Source organism: Nycticebus coucang, chromosome 7 (genome assembly GCF_027406575.1).
Source record: "Nycticebus coucang isolate mNycCou1 chromosome 7, mNycCou1.pri, whole genome shotgun sequence".
Taxonomy (NCBI): Eukaryota; Metazoa; Chordata; class Mammalia; order Primates; family Lorisidae; genus Nycticebus; species Nycticebus coucang.
In genome coordinates this window covers 21,898,255-21,922,758 of record NC_069786.1, presented here as the reverse complement: position 1 = coordinate 21,922,758, position 24,504 = coordinate 21,898,255, and the positions used below count along the sequence as shown (strand labels likewise).

General features: G+C 33.7%; 1 protein-coding gene across 2 annotated transcripts in view; it reads left to right on the top strand.

The window, feature by feature from the left end:
- The window catches only part of DPP10 (dipeptidyl peptidase like 10), a 752,684-nt gene that overhangs the window by 647,384 nt on the left and 80,796 nt on the right, over nt 1-24,504 (top strand). For both annotated transcript variants that reach the window (XM_053597757.1, XM_053597758.1), the window contains exons 10-13: nt 604-701; nt 8,265-8,388; nt 14,404-14,442; nt 20,690-20,797. In XM_053597757.1, coding sequence (XP_053453732.1) covers nt 604-701; nt 8,265-8,388; nt 14,404-14,442; nt 20,690-20,797 — 369 coding nt within the window. The remainder of the gene's footprint in view (nt 1-603; nt 702-8,264; nt 8,389-14,403; nt 14,443-20,689; nt 20,798-24,504) is intronic.

Here is a 24,504-nt window from a genome sequence, read left to right as displayed (position 1 = left end):
GGTCAACTATGCAAACGAGTCACCTCATTAGTAATCAATTTATTTTTTTAAGCCAAGGAGATTAATGAGATGGAACACATTAGGGTGTGTGGAATTTGAAGCTCTTAGTACCTGAATCAGGTAGGTTTTCTTCCCCCCTCTCCTTTTTCCTCTCTCCCTCCCTCCCCTCCTTTCTTTTTTCCTTTCTCCTTCTTTTTTTAAATTGGCCAAATCTTTTTGCCACTGCATTTTATGTCATATAATGCAAGCAGTTGCTCTATCTACTAGTTGTTGTGTGCGGCTGGCACTCTGGCGCCATTCTAGGGAAAGAACAGAGTAGCTGCCTAATGAATAAAGTCATCACAATTTCCTATCACCTTTAAATGTCTGAGGAAAGTGCCTGAGCAGAAGCAATCTGCAAAAAACAATTGAAAGCAATCAAGTTGAATTTAAAACTGTTTCAAGTTCAGAGAAATTAAACATTCCCCCCCAACACAATAAAGTAAATGAAACATTCCCCCCCCAACACAATAAAGTAAATGAATAAAAATTCCTTTTCTTTTTTGCTCAATATATGCTAATACTTACTATGTAGGTTGCTTTACAACTTTCTTTTTCTTAAAGGCAGGTCAAGTGAACCCAACAATAAAATTGTATGTTGTAAACCTGTATGGACCAACTCATACTTTGGAACTTATGCCACCTGACAGCTTTAAATCAAGGTATGCAATTTCAATTTCACTCTTATAGGGGAATAGATATTTTCATTCCAATTATCATTTCGTGGTAATTTAGAGAGCTGTGATCAGCTCAACAAATCCGCTTGAAAATAAAGCTGAGGTTGCTTCCATTAGTGAGGAATGAAGTCATTCCCAGTGTCTGGCTGTTTCCAAGAGGTATTTCCTTTGAAGGTGATTATCACCACCACAAAATGACAAAAGACACTGATGCTGAGAATTAGGTATTTTGCCTGGAATGAGACAGAGACACGGGGACAAAAGATAATTTTCTATTGCGTGGTCTTCGAAAAATCGTTGATCCATTTTTTTAAAAAAGGTATTCTTTAATAATCTCCCTGGAATTTGATAGTTTTTCCAATTGTGTCCCCATGTCTTACCAAGGATTCGCTAGCATTCTTCTCTAGGCAGAGAAATTAAATGAGATTCTTTTTCAGAATATCTAACAGATGAAGACTTCATATTTAAGAAGTTGGAGCTGGGAAAAAAAGAAATGCATTTTATGTCAAAAGCATAATTTAAATATTAGCAAAGGGTAGCGCTTGTGGCTCAAGGAGTAGGGCACCAGCTCCATATGCTGGAAGTGGTAGGTTCCAACCCAGCCCCAGCCAAAAACTGCAAAAAATAAAAAATAAATAATAAATAAATATTAGCAAAATCTTCAAAAGTGAAAAAATAACCAAGTAATCATGTGAATTTCTGTAATCCAGAGCAGTCTCAAAATTCATAGGTCATTCTTTTAAACACTGCAGCCCTTTAGGAATTTACCATAGTCCAGAAGATGAGATAAGGTGGGTTGGAGCCCAACCCCAGACAAACACTGCAAAAAACAAACAAACAAAAAAAAAAAAAGAAAGAAAGAAAAGTGGTTTCACATTATATTGAATAATATGGGGCTAAGCTCAACATTTGGTTTGATGATCTCTATAATCAATGTAGGGTGATGAATTCCAATAGAAATTTCACGCAAAATTTATTTGGAATCTTTAGGAAAAATTCATCCTGGTTGGGAATTCTCACAGTGCAGACTGATGTGTGTAGAATTTTTTTTTTGTTTGAAAAAGTAATAAAAATTTATGAAACGCTTATACCAGAAAGCCCTTCTTGACTGCCTCCTATCAACTGTTTATTTTACTGATGGAATGATGGTGCCCAGAGAATGGTTAAGACAGAATCTCAGGACTAGTTGTTAGCTAAGGTAGAAATCAACATAAGGCTGATTCCATCAAGTTGCAGGGCATTTCCTTTGTATTGGGCAGAAGGCCTTAAAGATCAGTCTGAATTGACAAATGTTAAGGCAGGCAGACTATCCAAATCAAAGAGAAACTTCTATTTCTGAGATTGGTCTACCAGCCATGAATGATTTAGTCACAAATGAAGAAATTATGGAAGCTATTGACATATTAACTGGGCCTTAATTGTAGGCATTTTCTCTGATTTGTTAACTGTTCTGAAACCACAGGAAAGGGAACTAAACTATGAGAGTTAGTCCCCTACTAGGGCTTAAATCCCCTAGTCTTGACATAAGAATTTCTAATGTTTTCTCCATTTTTTTTTTAATCTTTGCAATGGAGATAGTTTTACAATAAGTACGTTTATTTCCTTAAGAGCTAATGATTCCTGACTTTGACTGTGTTACCTATTGTACAAATATAAACATAAAAAAAATTGATTCATTTGGGTGGTGCCTGTGGCTTACTGGGTAGGGCGCCAGCCCCATATACTGAGGGTGGCGGGTTCAAACCTGGCCCTGGCCAAACTGCAACAAAAAAAAAAAAGCTGGGCATGGTGGCAGGTGTCTGTAGTTCCAACTACTCCGGAGGCTGAGGCAAGAGAATCACCTAAGCCCTGGAGTTGGAGGTTGCTGTGAGCTGTGTGATGCCATGACACTCTACTGAGGGCAATAAAGTAAGACTCAGTCACTACAAAAAAAAAAAAAAATTGATTTATTCCTGACATATTTTCCCCAGGTCCTATTAAGTTCATCAAATTCCATTTTTTCCTTTTGGCGTTTGTTTTATTTTCACAGCATACCTCCTATATAATTCGAGATACCATCTCTATTCTTAATAGCAGAATATTTAAATAATTAATTGCATTTTATGATAATTTACATATTTACTCTTTTTGGTATGATATCTAAGCTTCTATATTTTTATAGTCCTTAGATAATTTGTAAAATGGCAATAAATCAGCGAACCATACACTGTTTCTCAGCACAGTTACAAATGATTTTTTTTCTTTTTGGTGTTTTTTTCCACCATACCTGAAACTTAAATATGATCATCTTGACTTTCTTCTCTCTAGTAAAATCACCATAATGACAATGATAATAATCGAATGTATATGGAAAGGCCTATATACAGAGGAAGATTAATAAGATAAATATAGAATGATGTTCTTTTATGACTTGAGCCACCTTATAAACTATATTCCCAACTCCCATCACTTCCCTCCAAGGAACAAAATGTGTTGGTATTGAAAATTTTAGGTCTTTAGTTTGATCTATTTGATCATTTATTTAGATGATTGGTTTATTTATTTATAATAACTACTGTTTATAATTATAAAAGAAATAGACCCCCAAACTAATATAATTTAGTAGATTTTCCCTTCAACTTGATACTTACACTCTAGTCAAAGACTGTAAAATAAATACATTTACATTCATTTATATGCCCCAAAACAGAAAATAAAAGGTAAAATAACCTGGAAAAAGGCATGATTTCCTTTCCTAATTTTTACCCTCACACCTTCTTTATTTGTTTGACATATTTATTTATGTTTACTTCAACTAAAGACACATCAACAAACAAATGTAGAATATGAATGTAACTCTTCTTCAATAGTAATTAGTTCACATCCATCGTCACTCAGCTTTTCTTTATTTGAATTATGGTCTATATTGCTTTTGAAAAGAATGTAGCATGGTAGGAACTAAGATACATAGTAATACCCCTTCATGAATGTCCCCAGTGGAACCAGTGAAAGTTAGATGAATCATCTTACCTTGAGAAAAAAATGTTTTGCAAACTGTTGCACTATGAGCTTAAAGCATTGCACTCTGAATTTAAAGCATTGCAAGCACTAGAACACTTATTAGCAAGTTTAAATGTGAATTTTTAAATATACAGTTAAGTTCTAGTGAAATATTTTTTATGATAATGAGTCATGCAGATTTTTCTACATATTTGTTAAGTATCACATTGTTTGGGAGAAAGTAATGCATTGCCATTTGTATTTAGACTCTGCAGAGTCTAAAGAGTAAAAGTAAGGACTTGCCTTACGTTGCCTTCCCTTTACTTACTGGGAATCTTTCTCCAGTTCCCAGTCTTTTGTGACCCATTGTTCTCAACCTACACAGTTGGTGTAGTACTACCATATTGCCCTGTCATCTGGGCTTGACACTGTCATGCTTTCTCCTCTATTTCATTGAACTATGTCTAGCCAACATTTCTTATTCTTCCAACGAATATCTGTGTGTTCTGAGAAAATCAAATCAATAAACACATCTGTGTTCATGGAAGTGTCCTGAATGACCCTTCTTCCAAGTAGTGCATAGTTATTAACAGAGGTCTTTGGGAGAAACCGGCTGTGAGTTTGTGATGAATGCCATCATAATACACTTACGACCAGAAATCCTAAATTCTCTACAAGAGAATGACCTCAGAGTATCTGTATGTGCACACAGACTATGTTTGGACAGAAAGCCAGTTATAACATGGGTGTGACAGCTAACATACCTGTCTGCAGGTGGTGCTGGGGTCTCCATGCCCTGTGGACAATTAGATCTTCTGTGCCAGACCACCCAGCTGATAGAAAGTCTCTGTTGACTTGAGTGCAATCCCTCTAACCAGCTTGTCTCTGTCTCTGTGGCTCAAGAGGACCAGATCCTCGAGGACTTCCTGGGAAATCCAGAGCCATGGAGACTAGGAACAAGCAGGAAAACCAGTTGTAAAAAAAAGGGACACTTCTGCTGGCCATTGGTGGTGGGACACCAGGTCTAATGTGTTCATGAGATGGAGTTCCAGGAGCACAGCCACATCTGCAGCAGGCAGGCCAAGGAGTGTGACATTTCCAGGTAAGGGCACTTCACTACTCCCTCATTCAGAGAAAGCCCAGATACATATGAGCAAGCAGAGTAAGTCAGTGTGCAACATAGGGAGATATACTCCTAGGATTTTGTAGCAGGGAAAGAAAAACTGTAGGAAGCAATTTAGTTATTAGATGTATCTTTCCCCTCTGCTTATGTTAAGCTCTACCTTAGCTCCCATTTTGTTTATTTTAAACACTTTAATATAAAAATTTAAATGCTTTGAAATTATTCCTTGTAAGAACATAAAAATAATTCAATTTTGGGAAGAATCCTCTCTTCTTATTTAGCAATTATCATTTCTAAGATCACCCTGGTGTATAAATAAGATGTATAATATGATATCTCATATCAGATTATGTTTCACTTGTGACCATAATGTACTTTATATAAAGACATACAAAATAATCAAATTATTTAATCAAAGAGAAATACAGGCTGGACATGGTGGCTCATGCCTATAATCCTAGCACTCTGGGAGGCCGAGGCAGGTGGATTGCCCTTAGCTCAGAGGTTCAAGACCAGTCAGAGCCAGAGTAAAACCCTGTCTTCACAAAAAAAAAAAAAGAAAGCTAGGCTTTGTGGCAGGAGTCTGTAGTCCCAGGTACTTGGGAGGCTGAGGCAAGAGAATTGCTTCAGCCTAAGAGTTGGAGGTTCCTGTGAGCTATGAGGTCATAGCACTCTACTGAGGGCCACAAAGTGAGACTCTGTCGAAAGAAAGAAAGAAAAGAAAGAAAGAAAGAAAAAGAAAATTAAGAAAAACTTCAAACTGAGAAAATTGAAAGCAGAATTTAAAAAAGGGAAGTATAAGCATATGGCTATGAATTAATGATTTTTAACTTAACAATTTTAAATCTAAGGTAGTGTTCCCTTAGTTAAAAATAAGTTAAAAGTAAGCTATTTATATTTATATTGTTTGGCTTTCAATTCTTTTTTCAAGAATTAAATCCTTTTTAAAAGTCAAGACTTACTATTATAGGCAATAAATATAATCTGTCAGTGTCTGTGAAGAACATTGAAATGTTCTTATAACATTTCACATAGGGACTACTTTGAAAGGGAAAGCACTTGGGCGGTACCTGTGACTCAGTGAGTAGGGCGCCGACCCCATATGCTGAGGGTGGCGGATTCAAACCCAGCCCCGGCCAAACTGCAACAAAAAAATACCCGGGCGTTGTGGCGGGCGCCTGTAGTCCCAGCTGCTCGGGAGGCTGAGGCAAGAGAATCGCGTAAGCCCAAGAGTTAAGAGGTTGCTGTGAGCCGTGTGACGCCACGGCACTCTACCCGAGGGCAGTACAGTGAGACTCTGTCTCTACAAAAAAAAAAAAAAAAAGAAAAAAAGAAAGGGAAAGCACTCAATCTTTAAATTTTGTTTTATCGTTATTTATTTTTAAAATTGTTCATGTTAGTCATATCATTTTGTAAAAAAACACATTAACTAATTGAGACAAATTTCTGACTGTGTTTGAACATCAACTGTGTACCAATTTTATCCAGATTGTTCCTTCTTAATTTTGTAGTCTTTGGTTAGTTGTTTATAATAGACAAATTAATTTTCACTTCGATTTTGAACAATCTTTACACTAATTATTCATAAATATGTTTTGTCAGAATTCAGTACTTCTTTTCCTGATTATTTATAGTAGCTACTATTCTTTTTCTGTAAGCTAAATTTCTGGGGTAAATAATTAACAGTTAATCACTGTATTTTCTGCATTTTAATATTCACACTGCTAAATATGATACTGTACACAAACTATATCAGCTTAAACAAAATACAGTGAAAATGAACTGAACAGTGTTCTTTGCTGGATCACAAGGCCCATTGACGTGGCCAAAGATTATGCCCAAACCAACTGCAATTTGAGTCAAAGTTGCCTTGTTAACTCCATTTAAGGCAATTTATGTTATGATTTCACTGAGTTTATAGGCAGTTTTCAAGCAGGGCTCAGCTGGTTGTGAAAGCTGCCAGATGTCTTAAAAAGATTGTTGAAAAAATGATGGCAGGCATCACTGTGTAGCAAGTGACACCTGCCCGTCCACTGACGCGTTCACGTGATGGGCTGAGAGGCTGCTGTGGGAAGCCGTGAATGCTCATCAGTGTTAGCAATGTTGAGATGCATGTGGCTGAGCGTCTAACTCAGACATCTCTGAAGAAAGACAAGTGATTTGTATCATAAGGTTTGTCTCCTGTACAAGATTTTTTTCTAATTACCATGAAAACTGAATTGATTAGTTTTAATACAATAGTCCTGGATGGCACTTGTCAAGCTATTTCTAAAGCAAACTCATCTATTCTGAAACTGGGCAAGTTTGTAGAAAACTTGTACTTTTTTTCTTTTTATCATAAACAGATAACTATTAATGAATGTGTTTTGCAGCATGAGAGTTAGAAGTTTTGTGGTATATTATGTAAATTTGGAACCTATAATGTGTCATATAGGAAGATACATGAACTTTTCCCTACTCCGTCCATCGTGAGGACAACAGAGACTCCACTTATTAGCATCCTTACCATATCAAAAATGTAATAGCCTCTTACCTTTTTCAGTTTAACTCTTTATTTGTTTTAAACTGTTTCAAATAAATAAGATAACTAACAATATTGTTTAAAAAGTATAAATAAATGTTGGGACTGGTTGCTGCAGGTCCACAGCTGACAACCAAAAAAGTCATTTATATCTTTGTAACTAAAGTCTCTATGTATAAAGTAAAATAACATGGAGCATGTGCATAAGGAATAATTATTAAGCCAAGAAATCTTTGCCATTTTTTTGGACATTGGTTGTGCTTTTAAAAAAATAAAAATACTATATCTTTAATAATAAATACAGGCTCGGCACCCTCAGCTCAGGGGTTAGGGCACCAGCCACATATACCAGAACTGGTGGGTTCGAATCTGGCCCAGGCCTACTAAACAACAATGACAACTACAACAAAAATATAGCTAGGCATTGTGGTGGCACCGATAGTCCCAGCTACTTGGAATGCTGAGGCAGGAGAATCATTTAAGCCCAAGAGTTTTAGGTTGCTGTGAGCTGCGAAACCACAGCACTCTACTGAGGGTGACATAGTGAAACTCTGTCTCAAAAAAAAAAAAGAAAAGAATATGGGTTTTGTACATGTATTAGTACTCATCAATTAATATTTTTATAAATGTCTAGCATCTGGTTACTTTTTGGGATATAATTCACTCAAATTTATTTTCAAATTTTCTGTAAATTTGTATATATATGTTCATATAAATGTATGCATACACAAATATTTTTATCAATATCCTTAATGTTTAAAAGAGAAGATGTGTTCGTCTGTATACACATATATAAAAATTATTATAATGTATCATTTTTATGGTGGTTCCATTATACATGTATGTAGAACGGCAAATATGCTTTATTGGTACTATGCACATTCTTTTGCTCTGAACATACATTTTAATTTTGTTTCTAAACTAGAGAATACTATATCACTATGGTTAAATGGGTAAGCAATACGAAGACGGTGGTGAGATGGTTAAACCGACCTCAGAACATCTCCATTCTCACAGTCTGTGAGACCACTACTGGTGCTTGCAGTAGAGTGAGTATCATTTACTTTTCTTTTACACATAAAATGAAGTGGTTTATCTTCACTACCAAGGGAAATCAGGAAATCCTTTATACAAAGCCTTCAGCTTACAAAGATAGTAGGAAAAGAAAAGAGTCATCTTATTAAGAGTCTATTCTTTAATCATAAAGTTTCTAAACTTTGAAGTGAGCAGCATTTATGATATAAAGAAGATAGCAAACTTAGCTTTAAAAAATAAATGAATTCTTATTCAGCATAAAGGCGAGTTCAAGCCATATTAGTTTCATTCTCCAATATGGGATTTCTATCTGTGTTTTGTCTTTGATTAACATGAGAATATAAGAAGTTTCTTTCATATTATCTTCAAACATACTTCATTTTTCTGTAATTTAGATTAACTTTATCCTAAAATTCAATAAAAATAGTAAAAAAATTTGGTTCTTGAACTACTCCATTTTGAAATTAGGTTATATTTTAATTTCTAAAACCAGTTTTTATAAACTTGGTGGTAAATCCAACATACCATTTTTAAGGTTCTTGGTAGAGGAAGTGGTTGTAATTGGTTTAAATTGTTATAGAATATTATGCACATAGTATATATTTCAAACTTATGCCCCAGAGAAGATAGAGTGAAAGTCACCAGACCAGTCTTTCTGCTTTAAACAACCATGAAACTGTATAAAATATAAAAGACAATTGTTTTCAGATATTGGACAATTGGATCAGGACCATAAATGCTGCGTAAAATAAATGCACAAGATCAACCTTACTATGACTTTCTATTTGCAATACTTTGAGATCACCGGGCAAGGAAATGGACCTAAGAAAAGCACAGTGATGTAGGTGGTTTGAGTAAGCACCGAGAATTAGAATGTGAGTCTGTTGTAGTGACTGTAATTTACAGGAAAGATACCACAGAAGTTGGAGCTATATAGAAAAGGACTGGAGCAATCTATGGAGAGGACCTTGAGTCTGTGCCTAAATGCTCGGTGTGCACACTAACAACATGCTTCCACATTACCTTGGAGAAAACAACTGCTAGAGATTTTTGAGGCAAATGAAGAGTCTGCAAATTGCACAGGGTTTTAAGACATTGGACTTTTGCACAGCAATAGTGGAGAAATCTCACTTCGCCCTGAGCCTTGAACTCAGAGTCCAAAAGGAAAGTATGTTAAAAGTAGGTCTATTCTGGACCCCCTCTCCTAAGTGTTTAAATTTCACTTTGAAGGGATCAAATTTATCTGCATGTAAATTAATTGCCTATCAGAATAAAGTTTGCCTTTTTGAAAAGAAAAAAAAAATTAAAAAAAAAGATTCTCAATAAGGCATCATTTGCAGATTTGATCATATAATCAAAATATACTATGTATACAGAGAAGTAGAAAATATAACCTACTCACCTCCCTCAGAAATATTCAGTAGAAGCAGACCTCCAAAGGATAGAAATATTAGAATTAATATACAGATAATTTTTAAAAACTGTTAGAAATGATAAATGTTTCAGGTTATGGGTAGCCAAAATATCATGATTTGGTTATTACACACTGTATACATATATCAAAATATCACATGTACCCAATAAATGTGTACAATTTTTATGTATCAATAAAATGTTTTAAAGGTGTAATTTATGTCCAATGAAGTGAAGAAATCCTAAATGGGCAGTTAAAGGAGTTTTGAAAAATACGTGTATCCCACAGTCCACACCTCATCAAGATATAGAATATTTCTATTATTCCAGAAATTTTCTTTGTGCCGGTTTCTAATCAATCTCAACTCCTAAAGCACAAGCTTAATTTCTGTTACAATATATTAATTTTTCATATTTATAAATTTCATATAAATGGACTTATACAGTATAAAATCTATTATAAATATATTTAATAACACAAAGAAAAGAATAGCCCTAATAAACAAGCGAGAAATTTTAGTAAATACAAATATTAAAAACAGAAAAATAAAATTTCAGGAACCAAACATACTATGCTGGGTATTTTAAAAATTGACTATATGTCTTTGGTAACAGATTAGGTAATAATGCAGTATATGAAATAATGAAATTGAAGCCCTGAGGGAAGAAATGCTTAAATTATCTATATAACAATATTAATTTATATATGAAACTGTGTACACAGAAGGCGACATTTAAAATATTCGTTTAGGGAAAAAATAAGAAATAATGACTTAAAATTTCCCAAATTCAATAAAAAAACAGTAACCCATGTATCCAAGAAGTTAGCAAAACTCAAATAAGATAAAGGGAATGAAACAGTACCTGGACGTATTACACTCAATGTATTGAAAAGCAGAGATTAAGAGAGATTAAATTAAAGCAACTGGAGAGAGAATAATACATTACATACAGGAGCATATAAATATCGATGATCCAGAAAGCAGTGGAATGACAATTTTTTATTTTAGTGTTCAAAAATAAAAATGCAAAAAATCAACGTCCAACTAGAATACTATAAGATGAAAATATCTTTCAACACAAGACAAAGAAAGGTGTTTTTCTTAATTATCTTAAATAAGACTTAAGATAATTCATCACAAGTAGAAATGAAGTACAAGTGACATGAAGTGAAATTATATTAGGCTGAAGGAAATGACAGCAAAACAAAACTCAGATCACAATGAAGGAATGAAAGGCGCCATAAATGGTAAATATATGTGAAATTATAAAATACTTTTCCTAGTGTTTAATTTCTCTAAAACATGACTAAGTACTTAAGCAAATTAAAATATCATATGGTGGAGATATTGCAAGAGATTAACAGAACTATTTCAAAATCATACAGTGTTGATTGATTAGGAAGCTAGAGCAATTCTGAATACCTATGCACCTAATAATACTTAAAAAACTTAAGCAAAATTGGACAAAACAAAAGAAGAAATAGAAACACCTACACTCAAAGATTTTAGTGTTTCTTTCTATGTATTTGATGGAACAATTAGTCAAAAAATTAGTGAGCATGCAGAATATTTGGACAATACCATCAATGACTTAACTAAATTGATATTTAGAAAACAATTTACCCGGGTGGTACCTGTGGCTCAAGGAGTAGGGCGCTGGTCCCATATGCCGGAGGTGGCGGGTTCAAACCCAGCCCCGGCCAAAAACCACAAAAAAAAAAAAAGAAAGAAAACAATTTACCCAATGACCACAAAATAAACATTCTCTTCAAGGTGCCAAAATAATTATGATAAGGCTTCACATAACTAAATAAAGTGGAATACCACACAAAATCCTTTGTGATTTTTTGATCACAAAGGAATTAAATTTGATTTGGGAAATCACTAGTTAGAAATCTAACAAAAAGCATCACTCAAGTTAGAGGGTTAAGAACAAATCACAACAGAAACTAAAAACTCCTGTAAACTGAATAATAAACTACATTTTAAAATATGTGAATGCAGCAAAGCAGTGTTTATAGTATAACTTGCAAATTTCTCTGTTCATCAACAGATGAATGGATAATGAAAATGTGGTATAGAGACACAGTGAACTACTATTTTGCCTCAAAGAAGGAAATTTTGTCATTTGAAACTGTATGTATAAACCTGGGAGACATTATTGTTAAGTATAATAATTAAGGCACAGAAATATAAGTACTATATGACTCATTTGTATGGGGAATAAAAAAATAGAACAAATAGAAGTATAGGGTAGACATATACTTATCACAGGATAAAATTGCAAAGATATGGCATCAAAGTAAGTACACATCAACTAATGAGTGGGTAAAAGAAAAAATTGTGACATACATACGCTATGGGTAAAATAATACAATTACTTTAAAAATTATTTTTTTGTTTCAAATAAAATTGAACATACTGTAAACATGGTACTTCTAGGTGCTTACACAAGAAATAAAAACATGTCTACCATAGGACTTGTAAAAAGGTCTTTAGAGAAGTCTTATTTATAATATCTAAAAACTAGAGAGTATGTGCTTGTTGACTGGCAATGGGTTAAAAAAATGAGGCATGTCTATACAACAGAATTTTACTCAGTAATTTCAAAAGACATTTTTAAAGTGTGCTGATATACTCAACAATGTGAGTGAACCTCAGAAAGGTGGTGTGAAGGAAACCTGGTAAAGAGCACGTAATATGACAGATGCATAATTACAGAAACCTGAATTTCTTTTTTTTTTTTTTTAACTTTTTATTGGTGGGGATTCATTGAGGGTACAATAATCCAGGTTACACTGACTGCATTTGTTAGGTAAAGTCCCTCTTGTAATCTGAATTTCTAACATGGGCAAATACAATCTATAGGGAAAGAGATCGCAAGAGCAGTTGCCTTTTTGGAACCTCTGGGAAGGGGCATGGTGGAATCCTCTGAGGAGATATGAAGGTTCTATAGATACCTTGTTGGCATAAATTTTTTAAAATTCATCATTTTATACACTTAAGATGTGTGCATTTCACTACAGGTGAACATTTTAAAAACCCTTTTTAGTGGTCAGTAAAAGAGAAATAAAGGGGCAGACATATCTTTTAATGTAATGACAAGCATAAACTTGGAAATGAGGTAGTTAAATCAACCCTTTACTTAGCGGGTTGGACTGATGCTTTTCACATTAAGTTTGTATTAGAAAAACATGTATCTCAGAATTCCTCTTTAATCTGAGGAGATGATATACTGACTAAAATTTCTCCATTTATTTGTTAAAATTTTCTGGATGGTTTCTTATTCAGCTGGTTACTAAGTCATTTAAAAATTGACCTGTGTATTCTAGCTAATGTGAAACAGCCTAGCCTGTTACCTCCTCTATATAAGAATAATCTAAAGACTTTTCATTATATACAGGTTACTACAAAGACAAATTAAAATCTTCAATATAAAATAGGTACAATAATCCTATCATATTCTTGATTTGACACCTCATTGAAGTTCTATGTCTATTCCATGCATGCAGTTAAGAAGATTTTTCTTTCTGCTAATTGAAAGAATAAGACAAATAATAGTGTATGGAGTTTGGGGCTTTCATGGAATCTAACAAAACTAGGTTGTACTGACAACTGGTGGCATTGCTATCTTTTTATGCGTGTGTTTTACAAATACCAAGAATGGTTATTGCCAAGGTACTAATAAAGAATCAAGGAATGATTCAGTTACATATTTTCCTGATGTTTGCATGTAGCAAAAATGTATTGGAAAAAAATGCCTTGAAAAGTGAAAGTGGTCAATCACAATATAATAATGATGTGAATTTGGGAAGGGCAAGTAGCATTAAAAAACTGTAAATAAAATATTAACAATTTAAAATGGGTAGTGCTTATGAGAAAATTCCTAATATAGTGTTTTCTTAATTTGAATACTTTTACTGTAGAATCATTTTCAGAAAACTGAGTTTTCTGAAAAAATACATGCATCAGTATTATTAACACCTATTTTATCTACACACATGTTACTTGAGGATAAATTAGTCTAATTTTGCTTTTTGCAGTATGATTTTTGTTCTGATCATTGGCAAGACCTTCAAAAGAACATAAGATTTTGACATTTTAAATATTTAATTTTTTTATCCCCTAAGACTGAGGTACTTTTTACTAATAAGAAAAAAAATGGCTATTATTAAGAGTAGATTGAATATGGAAAGAATGTCCACTTTTTAGATTTATTCCTGGCTGTTTGCCCAGTTCCTTTGAGGGACTCAATATTTTTTTTTTTCCCTATGATGCCTTGAGGTGAAAAGAGACAGTATCTAGTGGTTCAAAACAGTTCGAATGAGGTAATCAAACAGAGCTGGAAAGTGATGTTCTATCCCTGGTGAGACGCTTCTGGGAATTCTGAAAGTGTTCACCAAAGAAAAGACTTTATAATTAAATTACCATTTAATCCCAATTCTCTACTTACTCATTCAGTTTAAATCAATGGTGACAATGGGACCTCTCCTGGTATTTCACCAGTTAAAAAGAAGGGAAAAATGCCTAAAGATAACAGAATAAAATAAGTGAAATTAATAGATACTCATATTGGTCTTTAGTTGCTTAATAGAATTAATTGTTTTATTTCAGAAATATGAAATGACATCTGATACGTGGCTCTCTAAACAGGTATAGTATAAATGGTCCCTGTCACATTTTGGTCCATGTGACTATTCTGTTCACCCATTTGTTATGTGACAACTTGTGATACAATGTAACTTTGATGTTTGGGTAGGTTCGACAAAGTGATTCTTTTCTATCAAAACATTTATGACTTGGGCTTTCCATAACATCGTTTGTGAAAGATTAGATCCTTTTTTTTAATGCTACACAAATTGCAGAATAACTACAAAGATCTATTTTCAGGATCATTTATATAAGTGAAATTTTGTTGATGAAGGAAAAAACGTTAGGACCTACTAAAACATCAGCATTGTTCAGATTATCAAGAAAATTGACCAGATCTCCAACATAAATTGGTCATGTGGAGATTGTTCAGATGAATATTTTTTTTCTTTAGATGTGTCTAGCTTATAAAGCTAGTTTGAACATCAAAGTTTGGTTGGTTTTGACTCGTTTTCTTGTTTATCAGTCCTCAGAAACATCTACGGTTTCAGTTGCCACCCATACATTGAGACCACCAAATTTTTAGCCCCAGGCACTTCTCAATGTTCTGTAACATTCAAAATTATGCTTGGTATCTACTCCTAAATCTATAAAACTGGCTGTGCACTCTCCAGGTCTAAACCAAACTCACCCCTCTTCTAATCAAACTTATTTCTTTTTACCTCTGAGTCAATGACATAATTATCCATACAGTAATTAATGCCATTAAACTAATAGTCACCTTTAAACCTTATGTAATTACTATATGCAGATTTTTGTTTGATTTTACACTCATAGATCTCTCAAGTCAATTTACTTTTCTCCGACTTCCAAAGATTGTCCAGGTCCAAACTGTAGTTACAGCAGTTCCTCCTTAAACTGGTGAACTCTCAACAAAGAGGTGCCTGCCCATTGGTTTTGCTTCAGGCCGGCTGAGTGACCTTTATGATACATTTGATTGTCACTACCAACATTCCCCTCATATTCTCACTCTCACAACTCAAACATTTGTTTCTCTTCTTTCTCTCCTTTGGATAAAGGTCAACATTCATAAATGGTCCATAAAGGACAAAATGTAAAGCTGTTCCAGGTCTTAGTCATATCATGCTTACACCCATTTGCTCCATTCTAGCCACATTGGCCCTCGTGTGCACAGAGACTTCACATGTCCCCTCCCTCTGGACATAATCCTCTCAAACCTTTTTGTTTTAAGCCTATCCGTTTTTCAAACCTTGGCTTAAATGACTTACATGAGAAGTTACCTTCTAAGGAGAAGAAGCAAATCTCTGCCATCCCACAAACATTTCCTAATAAAAGTTAATGTAAAGTCACTTGCAATCTCTGATACTTACACAATTAAGTCTGTGCTTTATTACTAAGATACAAAGGCAAGGAAGATGTTTATTTTCTCTCTTTTTTATAAACCAAATGCCTAATATGGAATTCAATATATAAGAAGAGCACCATAAATACTTATTGAATGAAGAAAGAAATAAAGTAAAGAAAGAATTGTAATTAGGTCAAACCTTTGCTTATCTATAGTGGAGGCAGAGATAGGAGAGATGTGTTTGTAAGTACATTTACATACATGGTTATCGACTAACATACACAATATTGTCTTAGTCAATGTGTAAAATAAAATTGGAAAAAATACCTGTATTTTACTCTCAAAAAATTAAAGCAGATATTCAAAACAAAAACAATGAAAATCAATGACACAATGGATAGTGATGTATCCATTTTTATTGCTGCCACTTTTATTGACAGTGACATTCATAATAGTTTAACACGTATTAACATAATTATATGCTCTTTTGAGATTATGCTATTTAAATTTTACATCTCAGCATTATAACTGGTAGATTTTTTAAAAACCAAAGCATCCAATTATCAATTACTTTGTAAGAAAATGCAGTTGGTTTTATCACAGCTGATTTTTTCTCCAGAAGCTCTGAGGGGATTTTATAAAATACTAAAATTTGATGAAATTGAAAGGATGAGCATATGAGGAGAAGAAAATGTGTAACATAATTAGAAATTTAATAGAGTTATCCTATGTTTGTTCTCTTTCTGTGCAGTAGGAAGTCCAAAGAGAAGTGGGCATGTCTGGCTTAGCCTTTAAGGGACCCATGCCTGGGATGATCAGTATATGTATGTATGTGTGGTGAAGGGATACGATTCAGAATCCCCAGTTCAGGGCTACATGTGTCATAAACACGGACTTGCTTAAGGTCATGCAAGTGGGCAGTAAGAAGTGCTCCTCCTGAATGGAGCTGAATGTTTATAGCCAGATAAGGTCTAATGGGGAAGGTGTTTATGTTCAGTAAGGCATTTGAGATTGTAACTCCAAATCTGTTTCTTTTCAAAAAACACTTCTAAGGCATCAGAATTGGGAGCACAGAATGCTCTAGATATCCCCATTTCAGAAAAAAAGCTATTTATCTTTGAGCAGAGCACAAGGAGAGAATTGTGAGGGAGGAAGGGACCAATGTGATGGAGTAAATGTGGTGGATAAAGTGAATCTGCAGGTATAGGTCATCTTATTCCATTATATACACACATCCATCCACTCAACAATCACGAGCTGGAACCCACTTAATCTTAGGCAATGAAGCTACATAGATATAATTGACAGTTTAGTTTAATTATTAATTGCCTAGCAAAGGAAGCCAACAAGTTAATAGATCAATATAAGAGAGTGCATTAAAAGCCACGATAGTGGTGAATGCAGGATACTTTTTAGAACATCTGCAGAGAGAGTCCCTATGTGGAAAAGATTTCCTAAGTAAATTTTAAAAGTAGTTTATATTTCATGAGATTAAGCGAAACTTTAGAAAGTTTTAACTAAAAAGAAGACAGAAAAGTTTGTTTCAGATGAAAGAAACCCCAAGAAATATCCCAGAGGGGGAGGGATGGAACAAATAGAATTATTGATTCTAGTATAGTTGAAAGATGTGATTCACTCAGTCTTTAGTCAGTATCTATTCTATGCCCAGTTTTGCAATTTTTCCAAACTTGAATGGTATATTACTTCACAGTTTTAAATTTTTTGCATGTATTACCTATTCTTTTCATGAGTGTCCTTGAAATAGACAAGGAAAATATAAATGTCTATCAAGGGAAACACTTACTAATGAAGCTAAAATCAGACTCTCCAGTGTATTAAAGTCGTTATTAATCGACCTATTCTTTTTTTTTTCTCATTCTGTCTTTTTTTTATTTTTTTTTATTTTTATTTATTTTTTTTTATTAAATCATAACTGTATACAATGATATGATTATGGGGCATCATACACTCACTTCATAAACCATTTGACACATTTTTATCACAGTGGTTAACATAGCCTTTCCGGCGTTATCTCAGTTACTGTGCCAAAACATTTACATTCTACATTTACCAAGTTTCGCAAATACCCCTGTAATATGCACCACAGGTGTGATCCCACCGATTCCCCTCCCTCTACCCACCCCCCCCTTTCCCATTTCTCCCTATTGTTAAGTTGTAGCTGGGTTATAGCTTTCATGTGAGAGTCCCAAATTAGTTTCATAGTAGGGCTGTGTACATTGGGTATTTTTTCTTCCATTCTTGGGATACTTTACTAAGAAGAATATGTTCCAGCTCCATCCATGTAAACATGAAAGAGGTAAAGTCTCCATCTTTCTTTAAGGCTGCATAGTATTCCATGGTATACATATACCACAATTTATTAATCCATTCGTGGATCGATGGGCACTTGGGCTTTTTCCATGACTTAGCTATTATGAATTGGGCTGCAATAAACATTCTGGTACAAATATCTTTGTTATGTTGTGATTTTTGGTCTTCTGGGTATATGCCCAGCAGAGGAATTACAGGATTGAATGGCAGATCTATTTTTAGATCTCTGAGTGTTCTCCATATCTCTTTCCAAAAGGAATGTATTAATTTGCATTCCCACCAGCAGTGCAGAAGTGTTCCCTTTTCTCCGCATCCACGCCAACATCTCTGGTCTTGAGATTTTGTGATATAGGCTAGTCTCATTGGAGTTAGATGATATCTCAAAGTAGTTTTGATTTGCATTTCTCTGATGATTAAAGATGATGAGCATTTTTTCATATGTCTGAAGGCCGTGCGCCTGTCTTCTTCAGAGAAGTTTCTCTTCAAATCCCTTGCCCAGCCTGCGATGGGATCCCTTGTTTTTTTCTTGCTGATGCGTTTGAGTTCTCTGTGGATTCTGGTTATTAAACCTTTGTCAGAGATATACCCTGCAAATATCTTCTCCCATTCTGAGGGCTGTCTGCTTGCTCTGCTTACTGTGTTCTTAGCTGTGCAGAAGCTTTTTAGTTTGATCAAGTCCCAGTAGTGTATTTTTGAAGCTGCTTCAATTGCCCGGGGGGTTCTCCTCATGAAATACTCACCCAGACCAATTTCTTCAAGGGTTTTCCCTGCATTCTCCTCTAGTATTTTTATAGTTTCATGTCTTAAGTTTAAATCTTTAATCCGATGAGAGTCTATCTTCGTTAATGGTGAAAGGTGTGGGTCCAATTTCAGTCTTCTGCAGGTTGCCAGCCAGTTCACCCAGCACCATTTGTTAAATAGGGAATCTTTTTCCCACTGAATGTTTTTAATTGGCTTGTCAAAAATCAAATAGCGGTAAGTAGCTGGATTCATCTCTTGGTTCTCTATTCTGTTCCAGACCTATTCTTTCAGTAAATTTCTATGGAGCTCAGTTTACGTGAGAGTTGCTGTCCTTGGTGCTGGAAATGTAGTAGTCAAGTATACAAAGTTCCTGTCCCATGGTGCTTATGTTATAGAGGAATACTACATACATACACATATGTGCATATGTACATGCATTCATACACAAATACTTCCATGCACACAAATGCAAACACACATGCAGTGTATGTTGAATTGTGTTAGATGCTATGGAAAACCAGAAAGAAGACAAAAGGATATGAAGGTTGTCAGGTAGTGCTGGACGGGCTGGTTTCCCTGGTCACACTTTACCCAGGATAATCAGAGAGCTCCTTACTGACAAGGTGACATTGGATCAGGGCCCTAAAAAAGAAAAGAGGAAGAGGCAGACGAAGGATATACAAGGTGTGAAGACCCTAGAGTAGGACCATGCAGGAGCTAGGGAGCAAGCCCAGTGAGAATGGAGGATGAGATCAGAAAGTGAGGAGAGGGCCAGGCCATCTGAAAGGGCTTCAAGGCCATTGTTAAGACAAGCCTAAGTCTGTATGTCTCGTACACAGTCATTATCATTGATACAACAAGAAAGAACTCAATGTTTTGTCAGATGAATCCATTTTCTTAAAATGTTCCTCTTGAAGCAAGAGAGAGCAATGTACAGAGGATGCAAAAGAATGTTTACAAATTTTAAGAAAAAAATGAACTGTAGTAAATTTCAATATTCAAGTCACACTTGACTTCTGTAATTACAAAACATGCAAGATACAATGTACAAGATAACAAATGTTATCAGTATATAGTGAGTATTGTGATTTTAATACAGATTTTTTTCAATTCTTCAAATGTGTATAATTTTTTGGCATCCTTAATATGTATGGATTTCATCATTTAATTCTTAAAATGATTCTTTTTTTAATGTGTCATTCACCAGAGTTTAATTAAAAATTATCAAATGGGGATTCACAATTGTGAGCATTTGCATTTTTGTGTTTGTGGGAAAGATGAGCAGTGGGTATGGGAAATTTGAATTTAATAATTTTTTATAGAATCACTTCAATTTTGTGGCCTGTTGGCCTTAGCATGTTTAGTAAACGTATGTATACATAATCCAAAATGAATCTTCAAATAACTAGAGTTGCTGAATAAAAGACTTCAAAAAATATACTACATGTACCTTATAGAATGTTAGAAAGTCTTTCTAAAACTTATTTTGATAAATTGGTGTCAATGTTTGCATTGTCCTTATCTTCAAAGGATGTACTGGTAAACATAATTTTATGTGAAGACATGAAAGTTCTCATTTGAGCCGATTTATTTATTTTTTTTGAGCCGATTTAAACAGTGTATTTTTCTAACAGTAAACAATTACTATCTAATATGAATGAAATTTCCCCACCCTTCCCATCACTCAACCACATACACAATGCATCATTAACTTCACTTCTAAAAAATACTAAATATCATATTTATTTTAAAATAATTTAACAATTTTCCTAATTTTAAACCAATAAAAAGTACAATCAGTACAAGAATTAAGTTAGCAACAAAGATTGCACATGCCACTTTGAGATTGTTGTATGCTCTTTTATATTTTAGAATGAGGAGCCTGTGTTTTCTAGAGATGGCAGCAAATTCTTCATGACAGTTCCTGTGAAGCAAGGGGGCCGCGGAGAATTTCACCATATAGCCATGTTCCTCATCCAGGTAAGTGAGAGTTTGGTTTCTCTGGCATCGTGCCTCTGAAGGCCCAGTTCTGTGGCCTTCTACATCCACAGTGCCTGGGAAGCCCAGCCACATATCCAACTTGAAGATGTCTAGGAAGAAGACCTCCATCCACAGCTGTGCCTTCAAGCTGTATCTTCCTACAGAACAGTCTCAACATTCAAAAAAATGCAATGAGCTACACACGTGTGCTAGGAAGTGAGGGCTTTGGAATCTAGTATTGAATAAATTGTGTTACACACACAAGCAAATATAATGCAGATTTTAAAAAATAGGACAAAATAGATTTTTATGTTAAATAATATATGCCTTTTATGATACAAAATATAACAGAGTCAGTGTTATATTTTATGGACTTTTTGATAAAAGGAGGGGAAAAGGTTATGATTTTCCTCTAAGCTTCAAAAGGATATTAACAATTTACTCAGTTTCATTTAATTATAAAAGACAAGTGAGTCCACATTCAGTAGTTTAAATACAACAAGGTTAATGGGAGAATTTGAATTCAATTACTAATGGAAAAAATTTATGGGAAAATAAAAGTATCCTTCAAAATTAAATAAATAAACATCCTGTTCTCACAGGTAAGAGGATTTATAATGATAAGCCATTATAGCTGAATGGGAATCTTTATTAGATTTTTATAAACTGGCCAAGAATCAATTCATACTTGCAAAATGTAGAGTAAATATGAATGTGGCAAAACATCTTTAACCAACCTCACTATTTTTACATTTTTAGAGCCATCACGACTGTGCATATTCTCGAATAGTTACCATTTTCTAGATATATATTTTAATTGGCCAGCTTAATGCTTTGGAGTCTCAAAATTTTATGTCAACAGTTTAAAATTTAAAACTTGTACAAAGTCTGTGCTATCAAAATAATTGTCATGGTTTTAACTTTAATTTTAATCAAGGCTGAAATAAATAATTTGGAACATATAATTTCCACAGTAAGAGCTGTAGATTGATTTCCATAGTATATTAATAAGGTGAAAAACAGGCTATATACTAATGTTTAATGTAATTCTATGAATGTTCTAAATGAATGTGTACATTTATATATGAATAAAATTTAAGGTGTTTTTATATCAAGCTATTAAAATAATTATATCAAGCAGGTAGAATTAAGGGAACCTAATTTTTTATGTGAAGTAGAGGGAGTCTCACTAACAAATTGTTTTGCTTGATAAAGTTTTGCTAAGAATAAACTTGGTTATCATGATATTAGGGAACTACTTTGATTAAGCACACACACACACTTTCCAAATAGCATAACTGATTATGACATTTTATTCATTTATTTATTTTAAATCATTTTTTATTAAATCTTTTGTACATAGATCATAAATATATTTATGCCACTTTCAATGTGTTGATTATTTGTACAAATTGGAGTGCTTACATCATACTAATCAACATAGCTTTCACCTCATTTACCCAATTATAGCATCAGGACATTTGTGTTCTACACATGATTTTATGACATTTTAAAGGAATGAATTTTTAAATCCCAATATTTAATATTCAAGAAGCTGTGTAAAAACCTACGTGGTAAATATTACATAAAAATTGTGGATACTTACAATTTAGGATAGGAAAAGATGTATCATACATTTTTGTTTGTACCATTCCAGAAAGAAAACTGTCTTTTGTAAAACTTGTACAAGTTAAGAAGAGAAATCGTGTTTTTTAAAAAGCATAATACATCCTAAGTGAGCTTATAACATTAGCACATAGGAATTAAAACCTTTACACACCTAAGGAAGAGTTTTTTATAAGTCTTGGAAAGAAATGTTTTTGTTTCCCACCCAAATCTGCCTGACATGGGTTCTTTATCAACTTCAAAGAATAGATGTGGTCTTTTGTTGGTCTTTTACATGGAGAATATAGCCAAGCTTTCATTAAAGTAGAAAACAGTTCCTCTATTTTGGTTGTTTGGGGAATTTGTTGTTTGCCTCACTGAGAAATGAACATGAGGCTGACTTGACCACAATCCAATAAATCATGTAACAAAATGGTGCTCTATGAATATATACAAATTTAGAAAAAGGAAATGGGGAAAAAGAAATGAACATGACAGCATAATTATTTATGGGCACTTTGGTAAATGACTAAAATTAGTTCACTTTGTTAATAAGTCAGAGGTCAGCGCTTAGGTAAATAAAATCTATACCAGGGGTTACGAACACACATACATATAAACATATGTGTTATTTTAGGAAATTTGTGAACCATTTATGACTGCTTTGTTGACACTTATACACTACAAAATTTTGAAAGATTAAAAATGAATAAATAGTAACTTATAGGGACTAATTGTAGTTAAACAGCAATGAATGCCAACATTGTTGAGTTTTAACTTTTCTTCCTTCACTAGCCATTTTACATTAGTCGCTTAAAATTGACCCAGAAAGTGAGAAATGGCAGGCCCTGTGCCGGGGGAGCCCACAGTTAGCAAGACAACCTTTACAGTACTTGGTGTGTAGCTGTGTTTGAGAGCTTCCCAGTTCACTAATAATATATCCATTTGTTTTAAGTACCTTACTAAATAAAATTAGTACATTTTGCAAATATTTTTTCTTTCTCACACAATCAGTAATTAAATAACAATCATTAATTAGAGGCCAAACTACAAACTTATCGCTTGCTTTCCAGTTATTTTCATATGGAGATTAGTGGTTGCCCTTACTTATAGTTTAGTGATTTTTTTCTTATTTACAAAAGTTATTCTTGTTAATGATTCCCAAAGATAAAGAAAAAAAAAGAACAAATTAATTTGTTTTCCTTGATTCTTCCCCTTTTAAGTATGATTGTCATTTTATGTAAACTACAATATTGCATTCTGAAATTTTAAATTTAACTTTAAAAGACACACTTTATCTATAATCTTAAATGATTTTGAAAAACAATCTTTTAGAAGACTGAGTTTACTGGATGTATATAACTAACAATTATGTGTTGTTTGATGTTTTATTTAGTGGCAATTTGTAATTACAGATGTAGCTGTACATAAAGATTATTTGTATTGTGGATTATTTCTTTAGTATTGACTAACTGAACTAGCATTCCTAAATCAAAATATTTCTAAGTCCACGTATATCTGGTATATACATATTTCCTTATTACTTTCAGTATAGATAGGTTTAAGACAAATTTGTGTTTTTTTCCTACTTAAATATATCCCACTAAACACAATAAAACTATGGCTTTTATGAAAATCTATATAGCTAAAATAATTCTTCTTCTAGAGTATCTCATATTCATATTACTATCAGTTTACATTCTTCCTGAATCATGCACTGATACAGAACTTTTTACCTCAGGCCATTACAATTTTTATTATCTCAATATTCTCCTATTCCCTCTCCCTAAAATATTTGTTACATAGAATTCTAATTTCTGAATTCCTGAATCTGGAACTGAGATATCCTATAACCTGCAATTCAGGCTGCAGTTAAGAGGCAGGTTTTTGTCAAAGTCATGGCTACATTTTTCTCTGAAACACGGTAAACAGAGTTTTCCTTATGTTCAGTGGTTCAGATTCATGGATGGAAAGACTGCCATCTTCAAAAATTGTGTTAAATGAAAAATTATATGTTGGTGAATTCATTCATTTTTTCAGTTCAGTACCACAAAGTTTTGCCTATGAGGCTGATGATTTCTCTGGGAACAATTTTAAGTGCC